Source organism: Macaca fascicularis, chromosome 20 (assembly GCF_037993035.2).
Source record: "Macaca fascicularis isolate 582-1 chromosome 20, T2T-MFA8v1.1".
Taxonomy (NCBI): Eukaryota; Metazoa; Chordata; class Mammalia; order Primates; family Cercopithecidae; genus Macaca; species Macaca fascicularis.
This window is the reverse complement of record NC_088394.1, coordinates 3,720,495-3,746,143: the sequence shown is the minus strand read 5'-3', so window position 1 is coordinate 3,746,143 and position 25,649 is coordinate 3,720,495. Positions and strand designations below refer to the sequence as shown.

Here is a 25,649-nt window from a genome sequence, read left to right as displayed (position 1 = left end):
CAGGAGAATCGCTTGAACCTGGGCGGCGGAGGTTGCAGTGAGCCGAGATCACACCACCACACTCCAGCCTGGGCAACAAGAGCGAAACTCTGTCTCAAAAAAAAAAAAAAAAAAAAAAGTTAAAAAACTAGCTGGATGTGGTGGTGCACACCTGTGGTCCCAGCTCTTTGGTAAGCTGAGGTGGGAGGATCGCTTGAGCCCAGGAGTTGGAGGCTGCAGTGAGCCAAGGCCGCATCACTGCACTCCAGCCTGGGTGACAGAGTGAGACTGTTTCAGAAAAGAGGCCAGGGAAAGTGTGCCTGGGCAGGTGCGTGTGCTGGGATGTGCACTGAGGAAGTGCCCTGTTCTCGCTGAGCTATGATGGGGCCAGGTTTTGCAGAGGAACAATGCAGGCAGGGAGACAGGCTTGGAGATTGCTGTGGTCACACCTGCCATCGGCTGGGCCCTGCATGAGTCAGGGACTGAGGGATGGGAATGTTTATGAATACAGGGACCCATGAAAGGGTCTCCTTTGCTGTCCTAGTGCCTTCCCCGGATTCTCTAGATCCTCTCAGCATTACACTCTAGAGGAAGGGGCTCATCAGCCCCTTAGCACACGAGGGAAGGAAACAGGCAGAGGGGCCGGGAGTGTGGCTCACACCTGTCATCCCAGCACTTTGGGAGGTTGAGGGGAGCTGATTGCTTGAGCCCAGAAGTTTAAGACCAGCCTGGCCAACATTTTGAAACCCTGCCTCTTCTAAAAGTACAAAAATTAGCTGGGTGTGGGAGTGCACACCTGTAATCCCAGTTATTCAGGAGGCTGAGGCAACAGAATTGGTTGAACCCAGGAGGTGGAGGTTGCAGTGAGCCAAGATCACACCACTGAACTCCAACCTGAGCAGCAGAGTGAGATTGTCTTAAGAAAAAAAAAAAAAAAAAAAAAAACGGCAGAGGAGAGGGACTGCTAATGGGGAGGGGGCTGCTTTTCAGGGTAATGAAAATGTTCTGGAATGAGATAGTTGTGATAGATGCACAACCCTGTGAACTTATTAAAAGTCACTGATGGGCCGGCACTTTGGGAGGCCGAGGCAGATGTATCACGAGTTCCAGAGATCAAGACCTTCCTGGTCAACATGGAGAAACCCCGTCTCTACTAAAAATACAAAAATTAGCCGGGCGTGGTGGCAGGCGTCTGTGGTCCCAGCTACTCAGGAGGCTGAGGCAGGTGAATCGCTTGAACCAGGAAGGCGGAGGTTGCAGTGAGCCTAGATCACGCCATTGTACTGCAGCCTGGGTGAGAGCAAGACTCCATCTTAAAAAAAAAAAAAAAAGACAAAGCAGGCAGGTGGCAGCCCTTGATGACTGATGGGACGCAGGACAGGCAGGGCATCGAGGATAACTGTCACTCATCCGTGGTCTCCTCCCTCAGGCAAGAGGGCAGGGGACAGTCCCCTCTGCCGCCTGCATTGCTGGTGCTCACGGGAGATGCTGGGCAGGGCCCAGGAGGCAGCTGGACACGACACCCAGGTCTCATTTGCAGAAGGGAGGGCTGACTGACAAACCGTGAACCCCAAACGTGGCAGAGCAGAAGCGGGCTGAGGTCCAGCTCCCAAATCACTAACCCCCACTCCAAGGTTGGGCTCACGAAGGGGACTGGGAGGGGAAGCCAGAGGAGCTGGCATTGGAGGGGACCTGGGAGGGCAGTAAGTGCCTGCGGCCAGCTCAGAGACACACCTGCTGGCCTTAGTGGCAGGGGTCCTGTGCCACTCTGACTTGGCAGAGGAGGTGGGACAGGAGGCTAGGCTGGGACCACGGGGGGATGGGGCCCACCTGACGACTGTGGGTCAGGGACCGGGGGTTCAGGGGCTCCCAGAGCTGGCCACTGCCCCTACCCCCATTTTCAAACTTAGAGTTCTTTGTTGATACCATTCTGATGCCTTGGGAATTTATTTTAAATTTCATGAGACGTTGTTGGCACTGTCACGTCAAAGGGCACCGACACACACCACGTGGTGCAGATGGCACACAGCAGGGTTTGTGGGCGAAGCACCAGCAGAGCCAGGGCTGGAAGCAGGAGCTGCCCCGCTGAGCCGCTGCTGGGCTGCACACTCTGCAGCCAGCGTTCACCCGCACGCTTTAACTCTGTGACAGTGACTGGGCAGGGGACATCTGGTGGCTCTGGCACTTTCCAAAGGAAGGCTCTGAAGCTCACTTAGTGGCTGTCAGGTCCTTGTCATGGCTGAGTGGCCACCAGGGTGCAGGTTGGTGGCTGTGAACCTGCCCAAGGCAACAGCATCATCCAAATTCACGTACGTTGGAGAGTCTCAGCCCAGCAACGTAGGCTGCCATCTCTCCTCTGAGGTCAAAGCAGACGCGAGGCAGAAGAAGAGTGGGCCAGCCCCGGTCAATGACGCAAATGTCCAAAAGAGAAGAGAAGCTGATATCCTTCCTCTGACTCGTCTCACACTCGCTTAGGGATGCCTAGAGCCCAGCCAAGTGACAGGGCATGGCATGATGTGACCATGGCAGGAAGATGCTGGCCATGGAGGCCCCATCACAGAGGCAACCAGCCCACAGGTGCAGAGGCTGCAGTGACTCAGGCTGCTGTGACCCGGGCGTTTCTCTCGTATCTTGGGCACGTGTGGAGCTTCCCCCTCTGCAGGGAGCCTGACCAGAGGTTCAGCTGGTGGCGGCATGAGCTGGAGCGTCTTTCAGCAGATGCCTTCCTCGGGCATGGCTGCCTCCTGTGGGCGTGCACATTTGCACCACACAGTGAGAGTCGGGATTGGAGTACTGGATCTGTAGCCTTGGCCCCGAGTCCAGCTGGGGGCAGTTCGGTCCGCCTCAGGGCAGGATGCTTCAGGGCCGCGAACACCGCCCGAAGTGCAGCCACTGTGTCCCATGTCCTCTGCCATCGGCAAAGGATGGACAGGTGGGCAAGTCTGCCCTTGGCCCAAGGGTGCCACTTGCCCAGGCTTATGCAAATGACTCCGGGGGAACTCAGGCTAATGGCCAGAGCAGAGCATCCCACCTCTTTCAGCAACATGACCTGCCATATCGGGCCTGGGAGAGACCACGGGCTGCAGCTGGCCCCTCAGCAGTCCCTCCAGAGGCCCCAACTCCAGGTGTCCCCATCCACTGTTGGTCCAGGTTATATCTGGGCCAGGTGACCATAACTACCCAGGCATGGTGGGGCAGTCGCCTGCTGGGCACTGGCATGGAGACATGATGGGGTGTGACTTCACGGTGGCCAACTGTTGCTGCAAGGGGGATGTGAACAAGCACCAGCTCTACACGGTGAGATGGAAAATAGGATTTATTGGGGGAACCGTACAAGCAGAGGAGAAGCGGGGGTGCCCGGGCTGTCACAGCCTTGCAATGGATGGTGGGCTCCGTGGCCAACCTGCCAGGGGACAGACCTATTGCTGGCACTCCCCCCACAATTACAGGGTGGGAGTGAGGGACCTCGCGGCTGAGGACGGGTCCTTGTTAGTAAGCAGGAGGCTCTGCAGTCCCGGTGGGGTCATCTTGCTTCTCCGGACTGCTCCCTCTGACTGCTGAAGCCGCGCTGTGCAGCTTCCTGACAGAAGGGGAGGCGCCTCTGCTGCCCAGGCATTCACGTTGCTGAGCAGAGCGCGGCCTCGCCAGGTGGAAAGCCCTAGGAAGGCTGCTTGCTCTGCAAACCCAGGGGTGCTGTGGCCGGAGAGCAGGGGCGTCCGTGTCCAAGCAACTGTGTCACCACCTTCAAAGGTCAGGAAGGTGCCACCGCCCTGCCCCACGACACCCGAGTCTGCAAGCGCCAGCTCTGAGCACTGTTCTCCGCCGACACAAGGACACCATCCAAGAATTCCTCCCAGGGGACACCCTGAGAAGATGCGAAGACCATCGATGCTTTGGAAGAATGAAAAGAAGTTTCTGCCAAGCAAACCGGTGTCTGGGAAGCACCCGTATGGATGGGAAGCCACCTCAGGTGGGCGGCTCAGAGCTCCTCTGCCAGTATCAGCTCACTGGGACTCGCCGTCCAGTCTGACGTCTTTGATGTCCCTAATTACAAAGAGACACATGTTCTTTTTTTTTTTTTTTTTTTTTTTTTTTTTTTTTTTTTTTTTTTTTTTTTGAGACGGAGTCTCGCTCTGTCGCCCAGGCTGGAGTGCAGTGGCGCGATCTCGGCTCACTGCAAGCTCCGCCTCCCGGGTTCACGCCATTCTCCTGCCTCAGCCTCCCGAGTAGCTGGGACTACAGGCGCCCACAACCGCGCCCGGCTAATTTTTTGTATTTTTAGTAGAGACGGGGTTTCACCGTGGTCTCGATCTCCTGACCTTGTGATCCGCCCGCCTCGGCCTCCCAAAGTGCTGGGATTACAGGCGTGAGCCACCGCGCCCGGCCAAGAGACACATGTTCTTTACACACATCAAAACATGGTGGAAATAGATAACACAGAAAGTTCAGGATTCCTGGAATCCTTTTTCCTGGGGATATCACAGGCTAGATCACTTATTTATGAGATAGAGTCTTGCTCTGTCCCCCAGGCTGGAGTGCAGTGGTGTGATCGTCGCTCACTGCAGCCTCGGCCTCCCAGGTTCAAGCAATTGTCCCACCTCAGCCTCCCTAGTAGCTGGGATTACAGGCACCTACCACCAAGCCCAGCTAATTGTTTGTATTTTTAGTAGAGATGGGATCTTGCCATGTTGGCCAGGCTGGTCTCGAACTCCTGACCTCAAGTGATCCACCCACCCTGGCCTCCCAAAGTGCTGGCACTACAGGCGTCAGCCACCATGCCCGGCCAGCTAGATAATTTTTTTTTTTTTAAGGTGGAGTCTCACTCTGTTGTCAGGCTGGAGTGCAGTGGCGTGATCTCGGCTCACTGCAACCTCTGCCTCCCGGGTTCATGTGATTCTCCTGCCTCAGCCTCCTGAGTAGCTGGGATTACCGGCGCATGCCACCATGCCCGGCTACTTTTTTTTTTTTTTGTATTTTATTAGAGACGGGGTTTCACCATGTTGGTCAGGATGGTCTCGATCTCCTGATGTCAGGTGATCCGCCCATCTACCAAAGGGCTGGGATTACAGGCATGAGCTACCTCACCTGGCTGATCATTTTTACACACACATCCATCCATCCGTATCGATACCTTTACAACATGAGGTTGTTCCATGACAAACACTTGGGGAATTCCCTGCTTCCTACACCAGCATGTTCGGGGGAGAACCACCCAACACCTCCAAAACGTTGCAATTCCTGCCCTGGAAGTCACAGGGGCATCACTCCGAGCCTCCTCAAGGTTCTTCATCAAGAAACACAGAGTTCTCCTTTAATAATTTTCTTTTTTGAGATATGGTTTCACTCTGCCACCCAGGCTGGAGTGCAGTGGTGCCATCACAGCTCACTGCAGCCTCGACCTCCTGGGCTCAAGTGATCCTCCCACCTCAGCCTCCTAAGTAGCTGGGACCACAGGTACATGCCACCACGTCTGGCTAATTAAACAAAATTTTTTTTGGTGGAGATGGGGTTCTCCCTGTGTTGCTCAAGCTAGTCTTGAACTCCTGAACTCATGTGATCAGGTTCTCTTTTAGTACTGTAAGGGATTTTTTTTTTTTTTTTTTTTGAGACGGAGTTTCGCTCTTGTTGCCCCAAGCTGGAGTGCAGTGGCGCAATCTCTGCTCACTGCAACTTCCGCCTCCCAGGTTCAAGCGATTCTCCTGCCTCAGCTTCACGAGTAGCTAGGATTACAGGCACCCACCACCACACCCGGGTAATTTTTTGTATTTTTAGTAGAGATGGGTTTTCACCATGTTAGCCAGGCTGGTCTCAAACTCCTGACCTCAGATGATCTGACTGCCTCAGCCTCCCAAAGTGCTGCGATTACAGGCGTGAGCCACTGTACCTGGCTGGGATTTTTGTTTTTTATACTTCATGTTCTAGGGTACATGTGCATAATGTGCAGGTTTGTTACATATGTATACATGTGCCATGTTGATGTGCTGCACCCATTAACTTGTCATTTACATGAGGTATATCTCCTAATACTATCCTCCCCATCCCCCCACGGATATTTGTTTAAGAGCTCTACTGAGCTATAATTCACATACCATAAAATCCGTTAAGTGTACAATTCAGAGTCGTGCAACCATCACTGCAATCACATTTAGAACATTTCACTCCCCATCAAAAGAAACCTCAAATCCTTAGTGTCCCTCCTCAACTTCCCTTGCCCCAGGCAGCCACTAATCTTTCTGTCTCTCTAAATGTGCCTATTCTGGGCACTTCATATGAACAGAATTACATAGACTCCATGTGCTTTGTGACTGGCTTCTTTCATTGAAGATGGTGTTTTCTTTTTTTTTTTTTTGAGACGGAGTCTTGCTCTGTCGCCCGGGCTGGAGTGCAGTGGCCGGATCTCAGCTCACTGCAAGCTCCGCCTCCCGGGTTTACGCCATTCTCCTGCCTCAGCCTCCCGAGTAGCTGAGACTACAGGCGCCCGCCACCTCGCCCGGCTAATTGTTTTGTTTTTTTTTTTTTATTAGAGACGGGGTTTCACCGTGTTAGACAGGATGGTCTCGATCTCCTGACCTCGTGATCCGCCCGTCTCGGCCTCCCAAAGTGCTGGGATTACAGGCTTGAGCCACTGCGCCCGGCCCTTAAAGATGGTGTTTTCAAGGTGCATCCTCATTGTAGCATGCATCAGTACTTCGTTCCGTTTTATGGACAATATTTCATTGTATAAATCGACTGTATTTCATTGACGGACATTTTGAGCTTTCAATTTTTGCCTATTAGAAGTAATGCTGACATGGACATTTGTGTATATTTTTGTGTGGACATGTGTGTTCAGTTCTCCTGGGCGCACACCTAGGAGTGGAACTGCTGGGTCATACGGTGACTCTACGTTGAACATTATGAACTCCCAGAGTGTTTTCCAAAGTGGCTGCACCATTTTGCATCGTCAGCAAGAGAGTATAAGGGTTCCAGTTTCTCCACGTCCTCACCAACACTTGTTGGCTGTCTTTTTAAATAGCCATCGCAGTGGGTGTGAAGTGGTATTTCACAGTGGTCTCTTTTTTTTTTTTTTTTTTTTGAGACGGAGTCTTGCTCTGTCACCCAGGCTGAAGTGCAGTGGTCGGATCTCAGCTCACTGCAAGCTCCGCCTCCCGGGTTTACGCCGTTCTCCTGCCTCAGCCTCCCGAGTAGCTGGGACTACAGGCGCCCGCCACCTCGCCCGGCTAGTTTTTTTGTATTTTTTAGTAGAGACGGGGTTTCACTGTGTTAGCCGGGATCGTCTCTCGATCTCCTGGCCTCGTGATCCGCCCGTCTCGGCCTCCCAAAGTGCTGGGATTACAGGCTTGAGCCACCGCGCCCGGCCTCACAGTGGTCTTGATGTGCATTTCCCTGAGACTGATGATGTTGAGAATCTTTATCCCTATTGACAATTTGCATATCTTTGAATTCATCGCAGAAATCAAATCTTCTATGGGAAACTGTTTATTCAGGTTCTTTGGCCATTTGCTAATTGGGTTGTCTTTTCATTGTATGAATTCTGGGCCAGGCACAGTGGCTCACTCCTATAATCCCAACACTTTGGGAGGCCGAGGTGGGTGGATCACCTGAGGTCAGGAGTTCGAGACCAGCCTGACCAACATGGTGAAACCCCATCTCTACTAAAAACACAAAAAATTAGCCAGGTGTGGTGGCAGGTGCCTGTAATCCCAGCTACTTGGGAGGCTGAATATGTTCTGGATACAAGTTCCTTATCAGGTATATGATTTGCAAATAATTCTGTGGGTTGTCTTTTCATCTTTTGACTTTCTTTTTTTTCTTTTGAGACAGAGTCTTGCTCTATTGTCCAGGCTGGAGTACAGTGGTGCAATCTCGGCTCACCTCAACCTCTGCCTCCTGGGTTCAAGAAATTCTGCCTCAGCCTCTCGAGTAGCTGGGATTACAGGCGCCCGCCACCACGCCCAGCTAATTTTTGTATTTTTAGCAGAGTCAGAGTTTCACTGTGTTGGTCAGGCTGGTCTTGAACTCCTGACCTCAGGTGATCCACCTGCCTCGGCCTCCCAAAGTGCTGGGATTACAGGCATGAGCCACCATGGCCAGCCTGTTTACTTTCTTGATAGTGTTATTTGAAGCATAAAAGTTTTTAACTTCGATAAAGTCCAATTTATTCTTTGATTGCATATGCTTTTGGCATCCTATCTAAAAACTTTTGTCTTGTCCAGTGTAGTGGCTCACACCTGTAATCCCAGCACTCTGGGAAGCCAAGGTGGGTGGATCACCTGAGGTCAGGAATTCGAGACCAGCCTGGCCAACATGGTGAAACTCTGTCTCCACTAAAAGTACAAAACAATTAGCCGGGAGTGGTGGTGCGTGCCTGTAATCCCAGCTACTCAGGAGGCTGAGGCAGAAGAATTGCTTGAATCTAGGATGTGGAGGTTGTGGTGAGCTGAGATCATACCACTGTACTCCAGCCTGGGTGTCAGAGCAAGACTGTCTCAAAAAAAGAAAGCTGACTGGGAGCGGTGGCTCCCGCGTGTAATCCTAGCATTTTGGGAGGCTGAGGTGGCTGGATCACTTGAGGCCAGGAGTTCAAGACCAGCCTGGCCAATATAGTCAAACCCCATTTCTACTAAAAATACAAAAATTAGCCAGGTGCACTGCAGTGTGCCAGTAATCCCAGCTACAGCTACTCTGGACGCTGAGGCAGGAGAATCACTTGAACCTGGGAGGCGGAGGTTGCAGTGAGTCGAGATTGCACCACTGCACTCCAGCCTGGAGATAGAGCAAGACTCCACCTCAAAAAAAAAAAAAAAAAAAAAAAGGTACGGTCCACTTATACAGGACATGTATTACAAATGGAGCTTGCGGGGGGGAAGTTGCTGTGGGTGAGTGAATGTGGAGGCCTAAAGCATTACTGTGTATGCTGCAGACTTAATGTACAACACTCAACACTCAGGCTACGCTCATTTTTTTTTTTTTTCTGTTTTTTTTTTGTTTGTTTGTTTTTTGAGACGGAGTCTCGCTCTGTCGCCCAGGCTGGAGTGCAGTGGCGCGATCTCGGCTCACTGCAAGCTCCGCCTCCTGGGTTTACGCCATTCTCCTGCCTCAGCCTCCTGAGTAGCTGGGACTACAGGCGCCCGCCACCGCGCCCGGCTAATTATTTGTATTTTTAGTAGAGACGGGGTTTCACCGTGGTCTCGATCTCCTGACCTTGTGATCCACCCGCCTCGGCCTCCCAAAGTGCTGGGATTACAGGCGTGAGCCACCGCGCCCGGTCATTTTTTTTTTTTTTTTTTTTTTTTTTTTTTAATATTTTTGTGTTTATTTTTTGAGACAGAGTCTCGCTCTGTCGCCCATTCTGGAGTGCAGTGGCGCAATCTCGGCTCACTGCAAGCTCCGCCTCCGGGGTTCATGCCATTCTCCTGCCTCAGACTCCCAAGTAGCTGGGACTACAGGCACCCGCCACCTCGCCCGGCTAATTTTTAAAATATTTTTTAGTAGAGATGGGGTTTCACCGTGTTAACCAGGATGGTCTTTTTTTTTTTTTTTTTTGAGACGGAGTCTCACTGTGTCTCCCAGGCTGGAGTGCAGTGGTGTGATCTCGGCTCACTGCAAGCTCCGCCTCCCGGGTTCACGCCATTCTCCCGCCTCAGCCTCCCAAGTAGCTGAGACTACAGGCGCCCGCCACCACGCCCGGCTAGTTTTTTGTATTTTTAGTAGAGACGGGGTTTCACCATGTTAGCCAGGATAGTCTCGATCTCCTGACCTCGTGATCCACCCGCCTCGGCCTCCCAAAGTGCTGGGATTACAGGCTTGAGCCACCGGTCCGGCCAACCAGGATGGTCTTGATCTGCTGACCTCGTGATCTGCCCACCTCGTGATCTGCCCGTCTCGGCCTCCCAAAGTGCTGGGATTACGGGCTTCAGCCACCGCGCCCGGCCTGCTATGCTCATTTTTTAAAATTTTCTTTAGTAATAAATGAACCTAAGCTTACTGTAACTTGATGTAACTTTTAGCTTCTTTTGTAATAACGCTTGGTTTAAAATACAAATACATGGTACAGCAGCACAAAAATATTTTCTTTAGAACCTCATTGTATAAGTTTTTATTTTTCAGGAATTTAAAATTTTTTTTAAGTTGGACTTCAATTTTTTGAGACAGGTTTTTTTTTTTTTTTTTTTTTTTGAGATGGAGTCTCGCTCTGTTGCCCAGGCTGGAGGGCAGTGGTGCGATCTGGGATCACTGCAAGCTCCGCCTCCCGGGTTCACGCCATTCTCCTGCCTCAGCCTCCCAAGTAGCTGGGACTACAGGCGCCCGCCACCTCGCCCGGCTAGTTTTTTTTTTTTTTTTTTTTTTAGTAGAGACGGGGTTTCACCGTGTTAGCCAGGATGGTCTCGATCTCTTGACCTCGTGATCCGCCCGTCTCGGCCTCCCAAAGTGCTGGGATTACAGGCTTGAGCCACCGCGCCCGGCCTAGTTTTTTTTTTTTTTTTTTTGAGATGGAGTCTTCCAGGCTGAAGTGCAGTGGCACTATCTCAGTGCACTGCAGCCTCAGCCTCCCAAGTAGCTGGGATTACAGGTGTGTGCTACCATGCCCGGCTTTTTTTTGTTTTGTTTTTTGTTTTTTTTGGAGATGGAGTCTCGCTCTCACCAGGCTGGAGTTCAGTGGCGTGAATGTCAGCTCAGTGCAACCTCCGACTCTCTGGTTCAAGTGATTCTCCTGCCTCAGCCTCCCAAGTAGCTGGGATTACAGGCACGTGCCACCATGCCTAGCTGATTTTTATATTTTTAGTAGAGATGGGATTTCACCATGTTGGCCAGGCTGGTCTCGAACTCTTGACCTTGTGATCTGCCTGCCTTGGCCTCCCAAAGTGCTGGGATTACAGGTGTGAGCCACTGTGCCTGGCTAATTTTTGTATTTTTAGTAGTAGAGATGGAGTTTCATCATGTTGGCCAGGCTGATCTTGAGTTCCTGACCTCAAGTGATCCACCCACCTCAGCCTCCCAAAGTGCTGGGATTACAGGTGTGAGCCACTGCGCCCAGCCAAGGATTTTTTTTTTTTTTTTTTTTTTTTAATTAAGACACACACTAGCCTAGGCTTGCACTGGGTCAGGGTCATCCATGTCATCATCTTCCACCTCCACATCTTGTCCCACTGGAAGGTCTTCAGGGGCAGTAACACTTACAGCTGTCATCTATGACGACAGTGCCTTTTCCGGATACCTCCAAAAAGTCCTGAAGGACCTGCCTGAGGCTGTTTTACAGTTAACTTTTTTTTTTTTTTTTTTTTTGAGACAGAGTCTCACTCTGTTGCCCAGGCTGGAGTGCAGTGGCACAATCTCAGCTCACTGCAACCTCCACCTCCCAGGTTCAAGCGATTCTCATGCCTCAGACTCCCAAGTAGCTGGGATTACAGGTGCCTGCCACCATGCCTGGCTAATTTTTGTATTTTTAGTAGAGACGGGTTTCACCATGTTTCCCAAGCTGGTCTCGAACTCCTGCCCTCAGGTGATCTGCCTGCCTCGGCCTCCCAAAGTGCTGGGATTACAGGTGTGAGCCAACGCTGTGGCTGACCTATAGTTGACTTTTTAAATAGGAGTATATTCTAAAGTAATGATAAAAAGTATACTAAATATATAATCTAGTAACATAGTCATTTATTATCATGATCAAATATTATGTACTATACATAATTGTATGTGATCTCTCTTTTGAGACGGAGTTTTGCTCTTGTTGCCCAGGCTGGAGTGCAATGGCACAATCTCAGCTCACTGCAACCTCCACCTGCCAGGTTTAAGTGATTCTCCTGACTCAGCCTCCCAAGTAGCTGGGATTACAGGTGCATGCCACCACGCCTAGCTATTGTATTTTTAGTAGAGACGGGTTTCTCCATGTTCCCAGGCTGGTCTCGAATTCCTGACCTCAGGTGATCCACCTGCCTCAGCCTCCCAAAGTGCTCACGCCTGTGATCCGCCATGCTCTACTTTTATTTTTGAGACAGGTTCTCTCTCTGTCCCCAAGGCTGGGGTGTAGCTGCATGATCACAGCTCACTGCAGCCTCAACCTCCCAGGCTCAGGTGACCCTTCCATCTCAGCCTTCCAAGTGGCTGGGCATGCAACACCACACATAGCTAATTTTTAAATGTTTTGTAGAACCGGCATCTCACTATGTTGCTCAGGCTAGTCTTTTTGTTTGTTTTTTCTTTTTTTTCAGCGGTGGCGGGGGTGGGGCTTGCTCCCAGGCTGGAGTGCAGTGTCGTGATCTTGGCTCACTGCAACCTCCGCCTCCCGGGTTCAAGGGATGCTCCTGCCTCAGCCTCCCGAGTAGCTGGGACTACAGGTGCCTGCCATCACGTCTGGCTAATTTTTTGTATTTTTAGTAGAGACAGAGTTTCACTATGTTGGCCAGGCTGGTCTCGAACGCCTGACCTCAGGTGATCTGCCCGCCTTGGCCTCCCAAAGTGCTGGGATTACAGGTGTGAGCCCCCGCGCCTGGCCTGCTTTTGGGGTTTTTACAGATGCTCTTGATCAGGTTGAAGAAGCTCCTTTTATTCCTAGTTTGTTGAATGTTTTTATCATGAAAGGGTGCTGGACGTTGTCACATGGTTTTTGTCCTTTTCTCTACTGATCTGGTGTGCAGGCATCCCCGCCACACACTAGTCTTGGTGACTGCGCTCGAAGGACTCACAGGACTTGGTCTACCGTCATGCTCATGGTTGAGATTTACTACAGTGAAAAGATGCGACGTGGAATTAGCAACAGGAAAATGCACTGGGGGTGAGGGCCGGAGGAAACCAGGTACAAGCCCCCCAAGTCCTCTCCCCCGGAGCCCCCTCCCCTGGGGTCCTCTCTCCCAGAGTTCCGCAGAATGTGCTGAATCCTCCAGCCTCGAGCTGTGACATGTGCAAAGTGTTCTGTACCAGGGAAGCCTGCCTGAGCCTAGGAGGCCAGGGTTTTTCTGGGGGTTGGTCATGTAGGTACGTTGTGCCTGGGTGAATATGGCACCGAAATTCCAGGCTCAGAAGAAAAGTGTTCAGCAAATATCACATGATTTGTACAGAAAAGAGTGAGCAATTGTTATTTGGGGATAGCATTGTATTCACGCAGGAACTCTACTGGTCAAGTTCCCAGATGCCAGCTGGGCATGGTGGCTCACGCCTATAATCCCAGCACTTCAGGAGTTTGAGGCAGGCAGATCACGTGACGTTAGGAGTTCGTGACCAGCCTGGCCAACATGGCGAAACCCCGTCTCCACTAAAAATACAAAAATTAGCTGGGTGTGGTAGTGTGCACCTGTAATCCCAGCTACTCGGGAGGCTGATCACTCACTGTGATCTTGCAGTGAGTGGAGATCACACCACTGTACTCCAGCCTGGGCGACAGAGCGAGACTCCATCTCAAAAAAAACAAAAAAAAGTTCCGCCGGGCGCGGTGGCTCAAGCCTGTAATCCCAGCACTTTGGGAGGCCAAGACGGGCGGATCACGAGGTCAGGAGATCGAGACCATCCTGGCTAACATGGTGAAACCCCGTCTCTACTAAAAAATACAAAAAACTAGCCGGGCGAGGTGGCGGGCACCTGTAGTCCCAGCTACTTGGGAGGCTGAGGCAGGAGAATGGCGTAAACCCGGGAGGCGGAGCTTGCAGTGAGCTGAGATCCGGCCACTGCACTCCAGCCTGGGCGGCAGAGCGAGACTCCGTCTCAAAAAAAAAAAAAAAAAAAAAAAAAAAAATTTCCCAGATGCCAGCCCAGGGTGAACCTTGCACACAGGCTGTTCTTAGGGCAGCAGTCTCGGGCCTGCCGTGTTAAGGCTGATCTGTACAGATACTGTGTTACATTAATTGGTTTTTCATGTTAATGCATTCCTGGGAGAAATCTTACTGAGTCATGGTATATAATTTTTTATGTTGCTGGATTCTGTTTGCTGGTATTCTATGTTCTGGAGAAATACTGGGCTGTGGTTTTCTCTTTGTGTTTCTCTGCTTGGTTTTGGTATCAGGGTGATATTGGTCTTACAGAATGAGCTGGGGCCAGGCATTGTGGCTCATGTTTGTAATTCCAGCACTTTGGGAGGCCAAGGCAGGTGGATTGATTGAGCCCAGGAGTTGGAGACCAGCCTGCACAACATGGCAAAACCCCGTTTCTACTAAAAATAGAAAAATTAGCCAGGTGTGGTGGTGCGTATGTGTAGTCCCAGCTACTCAGGAGGGTAAGGTTGCAGTGAGCTGAGATGGTGCTACTGCACTCCAGCCTGGGTGTCAGAGTGAGACTGTCAGAATGAGGTCCATAGTAAGGTCTCATCTTTATTCCCGATTTTAGTATTTTCAGTATTCTTGCTCTTCAATTTTTTTGATCTTTAGGTAGAGCTAAATATTTGTCAATTTTATTGATCCTTATACAGAACCAACTTTAGGTTTTATTTACTATTTATTTCCTTCCTTCTACTTTAGTTCTTTTATTTTATTTATTTATTTTTTTGGGACGAGTCTTGCTCTGTTGCCCAGGCTGGCGTGCAGTGTTGCAATCTTGGCTCACTGCAGCCTCCACCTCCTGGGTTCAAGCTATTCTCCTGCTACAGGCACCCGCCACCAAGCCTGGCTAATTTTTGTATTTTTAGTAGAGGTGGGGTTTCACCATGTTGGTCAGGCTGTTCTCGAACTCCTGGCCTCATGATCCACCTGCCTAGGCCTCCCAAAATGCTGGGATTACAGGTGTGAGCCACCACACCTGGTCTTTTAGTTCTTTTTTATGTTTTTTGTGGAGATGAGGTCTTGCCCATGCTAGTATGGAACTCCTGGGTTCAAGCGATTCTCCCACCCTAGCCACCCAAAATGCTAGGATTACAGGTGTGGGCCACTGTGCTTGGCCCTGTTTATTCATTTAGAGACGGGATCTTGCTCTGTCTCTCAGGCTGGAGTGCAGTGGTACGATCACACTTCACTGCAGCCTCGACCTCCCAGGTTCAAGCGATCCTCCCAGCAACGCTGGGAGTATGGCTGATTTTTTGGTAGAGACAAAGTCTCACCATGTTGCCCAGGCTTCTTTTTTTTTTTTTTTTGAGACGGAGTCTAGCTCTGTCACCCAGGCTGTAGTGCAGTGGTGCGATCTCAGCTGGCTCACTGCAAGCTCCACCTCCTGGGTTCACGCCATTCTCCTGCCTCAGCCTCCGGAGTAGCTGGGACTACAGGCACCTGCCACCACGCCCGGCTAGTTTTTTTTTCTTTTTGTATTTTTTAGTGGAGACGAGGTTTCACCGTGTTAGCCAGGATGGTCTCGATCTCCTGACCTCATGATCCGCCCGCCTTGGCCTCCCAAAGTGCTGGGATTACAGGGGTGAGCCACCGTGCCTGGCCGGCTTCTTCCTTTCACTATAGATTTCCCTCTAAGCATGACTTTCAGTGCATCCCATAAGTTTTGTTATGTTGTGTCTCCATTTTCATTTATTTCAAAGTATTTTATAATTATCTTCTTTGGCTCACTGTTTGTTTAAAATTACACACAGCATCATGCTCTGTTGCGCCAACTGATTTCAAACTCCTGGGCTCAAGTGATCCTCCTGCCTCCGCCTCCCAGAGTGTTGAGATTACAGGCATGAGCCACCGTGCCCAGTCTCACTCACTGGTTTCTTATGAGTGTCTTAATTTCTTCATATTTATGGGTTTCCCAAATTTTTCTGCTTTTGATTTGGTTTTTGTTACCCATGCTGGAGTGCAGTGGCACAATCTTGGCTCACTGCAACCTCTGCCTCCTGAATAGCTGGGATTACAGGCATGTACCACCACGCCTGGCTAATTTTTGTATTTTTAGTATAGACGGGGTTTTACCATGTTGGCCAGGCTGGTCTCGAACTCCTGACCTCAAATGATTCGCCTGCCTTGGCCTCCCAAAGTGCTGGGATTACAGGTATGAGCCACTGAGTCCAGGCGTGAAAGGAATGAAATCATACAAAGTATGTTCTTTGACCACAGTGGGATGTAATTCCAAATCAATAACAAGGCTGGGCGCAATGGCTCTTGCCTGTAATCCCAGCACTTGGGAGACCCGAGACAGGCGGATCATATGAGGTCAGGAGTTTGAGACTCAGCCTGGCCACCATGATGAAACCCTATTTCTACTAAAAATATAAAAATTAGCTGGGCGTGGTGGTACATGCCTGTAATCCCAGCTACTCAGGGGGCTAAGGCAGGAGAATTGCTTGAACCTGGAGGGTAGAGTTTGCAGTGAGCTGAGATCATGCCACTGTACTCCAGCCTGGGCAACAGAGAGACTCTATCTCCAAAAAAAAAGGACTCTTGCTTTGTGGCCTGGCTGTGGTTGAGAAGAACCTGAATTCTGCTGCTGGCAGCTTCCCTCTTGTTCTCTCTCTGTCCCATGTCTGTCATGTGAAGGATGCTCAAGTGGGCCCAAGGAGGGGTTCCCATGGTGAGGAACAGGGCCTCCAGCCTCACTTGGGCCTTCAGATGACTGCCTGACAAATTCTCTTCAACCTCAGGAGTCAGAACCACCCAGTCCAACCACTCCCATGATGTTGACCCACAAAAGCCGAGACAGCAAATATTTGTTGTTTTAAGCCCACTACGTTTTGCTGTAATTGGTCATGCACCATTAGATAACTAATACAATTACCCATACATCGGCTGGCTTTCGGGAGGACACGTCTTGAAACACAGCTGAACTTGAATCTTTTCTGGGGAAAAAAAAATTGAAAACATGAATTAATAATTCTTCTCTTGTTGAAGCTGACAGAACCAAGGACGCACACCTTCTTAACGATGCTCTCAAGGCTGTGAGGAGAAAGACAACCAGTGGGAATTCAATGCATCAATTACTTTCTATAGTAACATGAGCTACTAGAGCCCCTAAGAGTCGATCTTCAGCTGCTGTCATGGAAAGTACTGGGGGTCAACTAGACATCAAAGAGAAGAGGCCAGGCCTCCAGCACAACTTTTTGTTTAAGCTCATTTAGTGGCTTTCTCAAAGAAGCCCTTTTTTCAAAAAAATTTTTGTAAAGATGGGGTCTTGTTCTGTCACACAGGCTGGATTGCAGTGCATGGCTCACTGCAGCCTCAACCTCCTGGGCTCGGGTGATCCTCCCCTTTTCTGAGGAGCTCAGACCACAAGCATGCACCACTACGCCCAGCTGATTTATAAGTTTTTTTAGAGACAAGGTTTCACCATGTTAGCCAGGCTGTTTTCTTCTTTTTTTTTTTTTTGAGATGGAGTTTCACTCCTGTTGCCCAGACTGGAGTGCAGTGGTGCGATCTTGGCTCAACGCAGCCTCTGCCTCCCAGGTTCAAGCAATTCCTCTGCCTCGGCCTCCCAAGCAGCTGGGATTACAGGCATGTGCCACCATGCCCAGCTAATTTTGTATTTTTAGTAGAGATGGGGTTTCTCCATGGTGATGAGGCTGGTCTCCAACTCCTGACCTCAGGTCATCCACCTGCCTCAGCCTCCCAAAGTGCTGGGATTACAGGCGTGAGTCACTGTGCCTGGCCAACTTGGATTTGTTACTGTTTTACAGGGCATGGCCCTTAATATTCACATGAATGACAGTGAGACACACAATGCTTTCTAAAGATTGGTTTTGGCTGAGTGTGGTGGTGCATGCCTGTAATCCCAGCTACTTGGGAGGCTGAGGCAGGAGAATCGCTTGAACCCAGGAGGCGGAGGTTGCAGTGAGCTGAGATCGCTCCATTGCACTCCAGCCTGGGCAACAAGAGCAAAACTCCAACTCAAAAAAAAAAAAAAGACTGGTTTTACATTCTGTTGATGTGAATAATTGGTGTGTGCACAAAAGCAAAGTCTCGTCAGTGGGTGCCTGGCCTGGGGCATCAGTTCTGAGCTGGCAGAGATAAGGATACCCACACCCCTGCCTCTGCCCCACACCCTGTCTGTACCTGGATCCTCCTGCTGGGCCGTGCTGGGGAGCCGCTCCTTTCGCCTCAAGGCCTCCAGGCCTGCCAGGTCGGGCTGGTGGCAGTGGCTGCGCATGACCATGACGCGGTGGCCCTGGGTGATGGCGCGGCTGCGGCAGCCCAGCCGAGCCTGGTCCCGGCACATCCAGTACACCTTCTCCCCGGCCGCCTTCTCCTTCCTATAGAGGAAGGACTCGTGCACCAGGAACCTGCCCCCCAGGGAAGTCCTCAGGAACTCCAGGGGTCGGAGGGGTTCTGAAAGGGAAAGTGACACTGTGAGTAGGGCCACAGGGGCCTGGGTGTCAGGGCTGGGGGTCTAATTTGTCCCCCAAGCCAGGCTCCACCAGGAATCTGCAATCCCCTAGCAGGCCCCATGGTGGACACTGCCCTCCTCCCCTCTGGGCCCTGAAGCCTGAAGCTCAGGCCCTCCAGCCCCGACTTCCACGCTGGCTGGCCCTTTCTAAGGGCTCTGGTGATGCCTGGGCAGGTGGCCTGGCAACCACTAGACCACGAACACTCCCGAAGGACTCTCCCAAGCCCTCAGACCTCATGCTTGCAGGCGCATCTCCCAGGGCTGGGGAGAAGCCATTCTGGACCGGTCACCAGGGCCTCCTGGCTCCCTGTCCACCTACCCCTCAGCCAGCTGGCAGCCATCTGGCCTCTGACTTGTAACAAGCTGAACTGAAAGGTCACATGATGTTGTGACTGGAGAGAACCCCACGAGACTAGAAGCTGTGTGGGTGGCGTGGGGCGTAGACTAAGAGTGTCCGGGATCCACCGTATGGCCCGTCAGCAGATTCCAAGCAGTCTCTGCCAATGCTACCTGTGGCCGCCATCCCCTTTCTTGAGAGAGCTGAGTGGGTTCCTACCCCTGACAGCCAGTCCCTGTTGCCCTGAAGACCAGCTGCAGGAGCTCAGAGCCTGCAGATGGAGCCTCCTGCCCTTGGGGAGTTTATGGCCCAGGCTGCCAGACCCCCATGCGCAACACACACGGCAGCCCACGGGCAGCCTGCAGCCAGCATGTGGCGCACGGGTCCCGGGAGACTAGGGTCACCTGGCCCAGCGCCCTCTGCACGCACCTGGACTGTCCCACTGTGCCAGGTTGGGGAAGTGCTCCCGCTGCCGCAGGGCCTCCAGGCCACCCAGGTCGGGTGGGTGGCAGTGTCTGCGCATGACCATGACCCGCCGGCCCTGGGTGATGGCGCGGCTGCGGCAGCCCATGCGGGCCTGGTCCCGGCAGGTCCAATACACCTTCTCCCCGGCTGCCTTCTCCCGCCGGTAGAGGAAGGACTCGTACACCAAGAAGCTGCCCCCCAGGGGCGTCTTCAAGAACTCTGGGCCTCCTGTTGAGAAATGGTAAGGGAGGAGCAGAGGACACCAGCTCTCAAAGCCAAGATCAGCATGGCCCTGAGGTGAGACCTCCCGCGATGCCTACACCCCCTCCTCACAGTGAGGTGGCCCCGGAGCCCAGGACACAGATGCTACCATCCCTCCAACTCCACTGGGGCTCCAGCTGCTGGGGTCCCTCTCCTGAGGCTGGGGACTGGTGAGGTGAGGCCCCTGCAGGTGGAGGCCAAGCGTCCCACGCTGCGATGCCTTCAGGGAGGCAGTGTCTGCTGCGTCACGTGTCCGTCCCCAGCGTCCGCCCAGGCTCGCATGCAGGGTGCACTGTGCCTGATGGGTCAGAGGAATGACCCAGGGCCCTCAGGGGACAAAGCTGCTCGGGAGCTGGATGGGGCTGAGAGGGGTGGTCCCCGAGAGCTGGGCAGGTGGAGAGGTGACCCGAGGACTGTGAGGAAGAGGTAGGAGCAGCGTCCACTGTCCTGGATGTGGTGAGAGGGAGGACCCTGTGGGGTGGCAGTGCCTGGCCCAGAGAATACCCTTTCCTCCGTGCAGGCTCAGGGGCCACAGAGGTGGGGAGGCAGCCTGGGGCGTCGTGGGCACATCAGGTGGCAGTGGAAGCAGGGGATGGGGGTGGGTAGCAAGCCCTAGAGGAGAGGCCGGAGGGGGCGGTGTCTGGCTGTGGAACCACCTTCAAGAGGGATGGAGCGGGCTGGGCAGGGGCCATGTGGATTGGGGAGGCTCGGGAGGCAGGAGGACCCTGCGGGGTACAGCAGCACAGAAGCCTGGGGACCGCAAGACAGAACAGGTCAGGAGGAAGGTGGGGACCCCAAACCACAGGAGGGGGTGGTGTGACCATGGGGCACGCTTCATCCCTTCCACATGGATGCAAACGCCAGCAAGGGACTGGGCGCAGTGGCTCATGCCTGTAATCCCAGCACTTTGGGAGGCTGAGGTGGGTGGATCACCCGGTCAGGAGTTCGAGACCAGCCTGACCAACATGGTGAAACACCATCCCTACTAAAAAAATATAAAAAATTAGCTGGGTGTGGTGGCGTGCACCTGTAATCCCAGCTACTCAGAAGGCTGAGACAGGAAAATCACTTGAACCTGGGAGACGGAGGTTGCAGTGAGCCAAGACTACACCACTATACTCCAGCCTGGGCAACAAGAGTGAAACTGTCTCAAAAAAAAGAAGACCGACCCCTCATCTGGGAGGACCAACATCTGATTAACAGGAGCAAAAGAAAGGGACGATGATGGGGAAGTTAACAGAGAGCACGAGAGGATGACCCCACCATGAAGGCCACAAGCCCGAGGCCTAAAAAGGCCCCTAGTGCCCCCAGCACAGCCCAGTGCAGCTGGCAGGGAGCAGAGACCCTAAAACCTCAAGCAAATCCGATTGCACACACAGGATCAGTCACACAAAAGCCACAGTTCAAGGGCAGGCTCTGCACCTGTGACACCAGGGAGGCCAGGCTGCCCCTCGGCGGAGGGAGGCTACAGACATTTCACACCTGCAAGGCCTCAGCGTGCTACCTCCTGGGACCGGCTCAGGAAACAACCGGAGGCAGGAGGACTTCTCCAAACCACAACACCATGAAGAAAACCAAGAAAGAGAAAGGCAGGCCCAGAAGCAGAGAGTTGGCACAGTGAACCCCGAGGGACAGCTGGGCCCAGCCTCTGTTCCCAGATCAGGCTGCACTGGCACGAGGCTCCCTGGCAGCTCCAGCAACCTGGGGTTGTGGATGATCGGATCCAGGTGGGGTCGACCTGGACACACAAAACCAGGCAAACAAACGCAGCAGCTGCCGTTGCACAGAGAAGACAGAGCTGTGTTAGAAGATGGGACCACAGAGCAACCCCCCGTCAGCCGCGAGCAGGTTTCTAGGCTAAGGGAAAACCAAACGTGGCCGGGTGCAGTGGCTCACGTCAGTAATCCCAGCGCTTTGGGAGGCCAAGGCAGGCGGATCACCTAAGGTCAGAGTTTGAGACCAGCCTGGCCAACATGGTGAAACCATGTCTCTAATAAAAATACAAAAATAGCTGGGTGAGGTGGCGGGCGCCTATAATCCCAGCTACTCAGGAGGCTGAGGCAGGAGAATCGCTTGAACCTGGGAGGCAGAGGTTGCAGTGAGCCGAGATTGTACCACTGCACTCCAGCCTGGGTGACAGAGCGAGACTGCGTCACACACACAAAACACCTGTGCAAAAGTGCACTGAGTAGCTGACAAAGAAATGGAAACACTGATTAACAGTAGTGGTGGCACATTTTAGGGAATGGGACAGCCAAGACCCTAAGAAACAATTGCTTAGAGGCCAGGCGTGGGGGCTCACGCCTGTAATCCCAGCACTTTGGGAGGCCGAGGCGGGCGGATCACAAGGTCAGAAGATCGAGACCACCCTGGCTAACACGGTGAAACCCCGTCTCTATTAAAAATACAAAAAAAAAAAAAAAAAAAAAAAATTAGCTGGGCTTGGTGGCGGGCTCCTGTAGTCCCAGCTACTCGGGAAGCTGAGGCTGGAGAATGGCTTGAACCCGGGAGGTGGAGCTTTCAGTGAGCCGAGATGGTGCCACTGCACGCCAGCCTGGGAGACTCTGCCTCAAAAAAATAAATAATAATAAATAAAAATTGGCCAGGCGCGGTGGCTCAAGCCTGTAATCCCAGCACTTTGGGAGGCCGAGACGGGCGGATCACGAGGTCAGGAGATCGAGACCATCCTGGCTAATATGGTGAAACCCCGTCTCTACTAAAAATACAAAAAACTAGCCGGGCGAGGTGGTGGGCGCCTGTAGTCCCAGCTACTCGGGAGGCTGAGGCAGGAGAATGGCGTAAACCCGGGAGGCGGAGCTTGCAGTGAGCTGAGATCCGGCCACTGCACTCCAGCCTGGGCGACAAAGCGAGACTCCGTCTCAAAAAAAAAAAAAAAAAAAAAAAAAAAAATAATAATAATAATAAAAATAAAAAATAAAAATTGCTCAGAGCAGTTATTTGTGGGGCAGGAGCGGGGGTGAGGACGAGGAAGGGGCAGCTGCATTACCTTGTAGCACCATCTCCCTGGAGATGGAACAAAAAAAACCACAGCTCTCAAGTCAGAAAACTTTAGGGCCATTAGGCAACTCAGCTGACCCAAAGCTGCAGGATGGAGAAGAGCCACTGGAAAGAGAGGCCAGCACCTCAGGGCCATGAAGAGCAGGTGAGTGGAGGAGGCCGCGCTGAAATGGCTCCTCAGCCAGACGGGATGGGGACATGTACGCCACTGTGGTCATGAAGTCAAAACACCAGGTGCTGCGGGGGGCCGACCGTGTAGATAAAGATGGAGACAGCCGTGACCCTCCTCAGGCCAGCGTTTCAGTACATTATGGGTGTCTATGGAACCACTGGCCGAGAGGAGAAACTGATTGCATGTAAATATCACCTCCTCAATCCTTTTTTTTTTTTTGAGATAGAGTCTTGCTCTGTCGCCCAGGCTGGAGTGCAGTGGCCAGATCTCAGCTCACTGTAAGCTCCGCCTCCCGGGTTCACGCCATTCTCCTGCCTCAGCCTCCGGAGTAGCTGGGACTACAGGTGCCCGCCACCTCACCGGGCTAGTTTTTTGTATTTTTTAGTAGAGACGGGGTTTCACCGTGTTAGCCAGATGGTCTCGATCTCCTGACCTCGTGATCCACCCGTCTCGGCCTCCCAAAGTGCTGGGATTACAGGCTTGAGCCACCGCGCCCGGCTATATCACCTCCTCAATCCTTAACCGCTCAGACCTTTAGACAGGCTCACACCATAGCAACGAGACTGACCATGTGCAGTCAACGCCCTCTTTTTTTTTTTTTTTTTTTTTGAGACAGAGTCTCGCTCTGTCGCCCAGGCTGGAGTGCAGTGGCCGCATCTCAGCTCACTGCAAGCTCCGCCTCCTGGGTCTACGCCATTCTCCTGCCTCAGCCTCCTGAGTAGCTGGGACTACAGGCACCCACCACCTCACCTGGCTAGTTTTTTGTATTTTTTTAGTAGAGACGGGGTTTCACCGTATTAGCCAGGCTGGTCTCGATCTCCTGACCTTGTGATCCGCCCGTCTCGGCCTCCCAAAGTGCTGGGATTACAGGCTTGAGCCACCGCGCCCGGCCAAACGCCCTCTATTAATCCTATGAACTCTTAAGACAAATGGAGGAAGAGGAGGAGGAGGAGGGCAGGGAGGTCTATCCCTCCTGCTGCCGCTGTGGGGCAGGTCGGGCTGGACGGGTGAGGCCAGGCTGAGCAGGAAGGTAGCGCCCATTGAAAGCAGCACGGCGGGGAAGAGGAGGAGGAGGACAGGGCCATGGCTCCTTCTAGGACGTTCACAGAAGGGAAGAGGACGTTTGCCAGCGGGACGCGCAGGGTGGAGAGGGAAAGGCAGTGTGGGGCCTCCTGCCTGCTTTCTGCGGCCCAGCTCCCCGCCCAACCCCAGGTACCTGGGCTCCCCCGCTGCGCCATGTTGGGGCGTTTCTCCCGCTGCCTCAGGGCCTCCAGGCCCCCCAGGTCGGGTGGGTGGCAGTGGCCACGCATCACAGTCACCCGTCGGCCCTGGGTGATGGCGCGGCTGCGGCAGCCCATGCGGGCCTGGTCTCGGCAGGTCCAATACACCTTCTCCCCGGCTGCCTTCTCCCGCCGGTAGAGGAAGGACTCGTACACCAGGAAGCTGCCCCCTAGGGGCGTCTTCAGGAACTCAGGGCCTCCTGGGGAGGTTCGGGAGGCAGTTAGGAGAGGAGGCAGGGGCTGGGCAGGCCTGATCCCACTCCCTTCCCTCCCTGGGCCTCTGATGGCTAAAGAGTCAAGGCAGGGCCAGCGAGCCCCAGAGGAAGGCGGCTCACCAGGGTCTGCATCCACATCCTGGTCCTCGTCCGGGGATCCTTCCGGGGCTTGCGGCTGGGTTGGCAGCTCCTGGTCTTCGACCTTCGCTCGCTTTCTGGGCCGGGGCGTGGTGAGAGTCAGGGGACCAGGACCCCTGTGGTACAGCAGACTATCCACACCTCGGAGCAGCGTGTCCACTTGGCTCCCAGGGCCGTCCTGCCCAGCCTGCAGTGTCTCCGTGGCCTTCTCCTGCTGCCGCCGGGCTTCCAGGCCCTCCATATCGGGAGGGTGGCAGTGGCCACGCATCACGGTCACCCGCTGTCCCTGGGTGATGGCCCGGCTCCGGCAGCTGTGCAGTGCGTGGTCCCGGCAGGTCCAATACACCTTGTCCGCGACAGCCTTCTCCCGCTTGTAGAGGAATGACTCATGTACCAGGAAGTTGCCCCCGTAGCACGTCCTCAGGAACTCGAGGGGCTGGGCCTGTCCTGGAGGAGGGACCCAAGTGGTCACAGCCACCAGGGGTGGGGAGAAGCCCAGGAGTGGCAGCCACTGCAGACTCTGGGGGCTGACATGGGCCTTTCTCCTTTAAGGCTGAAATTTACCCTGGCTTCCTGAGCCAGATATGCTAGAGCCCATTCCCATGGAACCCCTACACCAAGCAACCCGGAGGGGAGTCTCATTCCTCTCCTAGCAGCCAGTGAGGCCGCCCCAGCTCAGGCCTGTTAAATGTTGCATCAAGATCACACCTGGAGGGGCCAACCTGGACTCGGACTCAGTGGCCTCTGCTGTCTATCACTCCTGCTCATGGTTTTTTTTTTTAGGGTTTGTTTACATAATCTACCCATTTTTGAATAAAACACACAAGTTATAATACAGTCAAATGGTTCCAAAAGATCACAGTGAAAAATAAGTCTCCCTGTTCCCTGCCCTTCCCTTCCCGCCCCAGGTGCCCAGGGCAGGGGCCACCTCAGATCCTTAAAGCTGTGTCAGGAGGCAGCTAGCCTCCTTGAACCCAAGCCCATCTCCTAGTTACTGGTAATAAAACAGCCAGAACTCCCATTTGCAACTTGCTAAGCCCCAAATGTGCAATTTACACAGCAATCTAGGTTATCACAGCCAGCTTAAGATAAAACTCCTGAAACTCCAGAAATGAGGTCAATTTTCTAAGGCTACAGAGCTACCATCAGGTGGGGCTGGAATTCGAACCTATGACCCAAAACCCAAGACTCTCCCACCAGACTTTTTTTTTTTTTTGAGACAGAGTCTCGCCCCACCACCTAGGCTGGAGTACAGTGGCGTGATCTTGGCTCACTGTAACCTCTGCCTCCCGGGTTCAAGCGATTCGTCTGCCTTGGCCTCCCGACTAACTGGGATTACAGGCGCCCGCCACCATGCCCAGTTAATTTCTTTTTTTCTTTTTTTTTGAGATGGAGTCTCACTCTGTCCCCCAGGCTGGAGTGCAGTGGCACGATCTCGGCTCACTGCAAGCTCTGCCTCCCAGGTTCATGCCATTTTCCTGTCTCAGCCTCCTGAGTAGCTGGGACTACAGGTGCCCACCACCACGCCCGGCTGATTTTTTAGTTTTTTATTTTTTAGTAGG

At 52.9% G+C, this 25,649-nt stretch overlaps 1 protein-coding gene across 21 annotated transcripts in view; it reads right to left on the bottom strand.

Moving 5' to 3' along the window:
* Positions 1-3,277: 3,277 nt before the first annotated feature.
* Positions 3,278-25,649, bottom strand: part of FLYWCH1 (FLYWCH-type zinc finger 1) — a 53,527-nt gene continuing 31,155 nt past the window's right edge. For 8 of the 21 annotated variants that reach the window (XM_074028646.1, XM_074028647.1, XM_005591006.4 and 5 more), the window contains 6 exons: positions 24,070-24,534; positions 23,671-23,934; positions 18,968-19,231; positions 17,871-18,143; positions 16,600-16,660; positions 3,278-4,023 (listed from right to left, as the gene is read on the bottom strand). In XM_074028646.1, the coding sequence (XP_073884747.1) occupies positions 3,984-4,023; positions 16,600-16,660; positions 17,871-18,143; positions 18,968-19,231; positions 23,671-23,934; positions 24,070-24,534 (1,367 nt within the window). In that variant the 3' untranslated portion in view covers positions 3,278-3,983. Of the gene's footprint in view, positions 4,024-12,502; positions 12,701-16,595; positions 16,661-17,870; positions 18,144-18,967; positions 19,232-23,670; positions 23,935-24,069; positions 24,535-25,649 lie in introns of those variants that run through there. The other 13 variants (XM_074028653.1, XM_074028654.1, XM_074028656.1 and 10 more) reach the window with 4 other exon arrangements.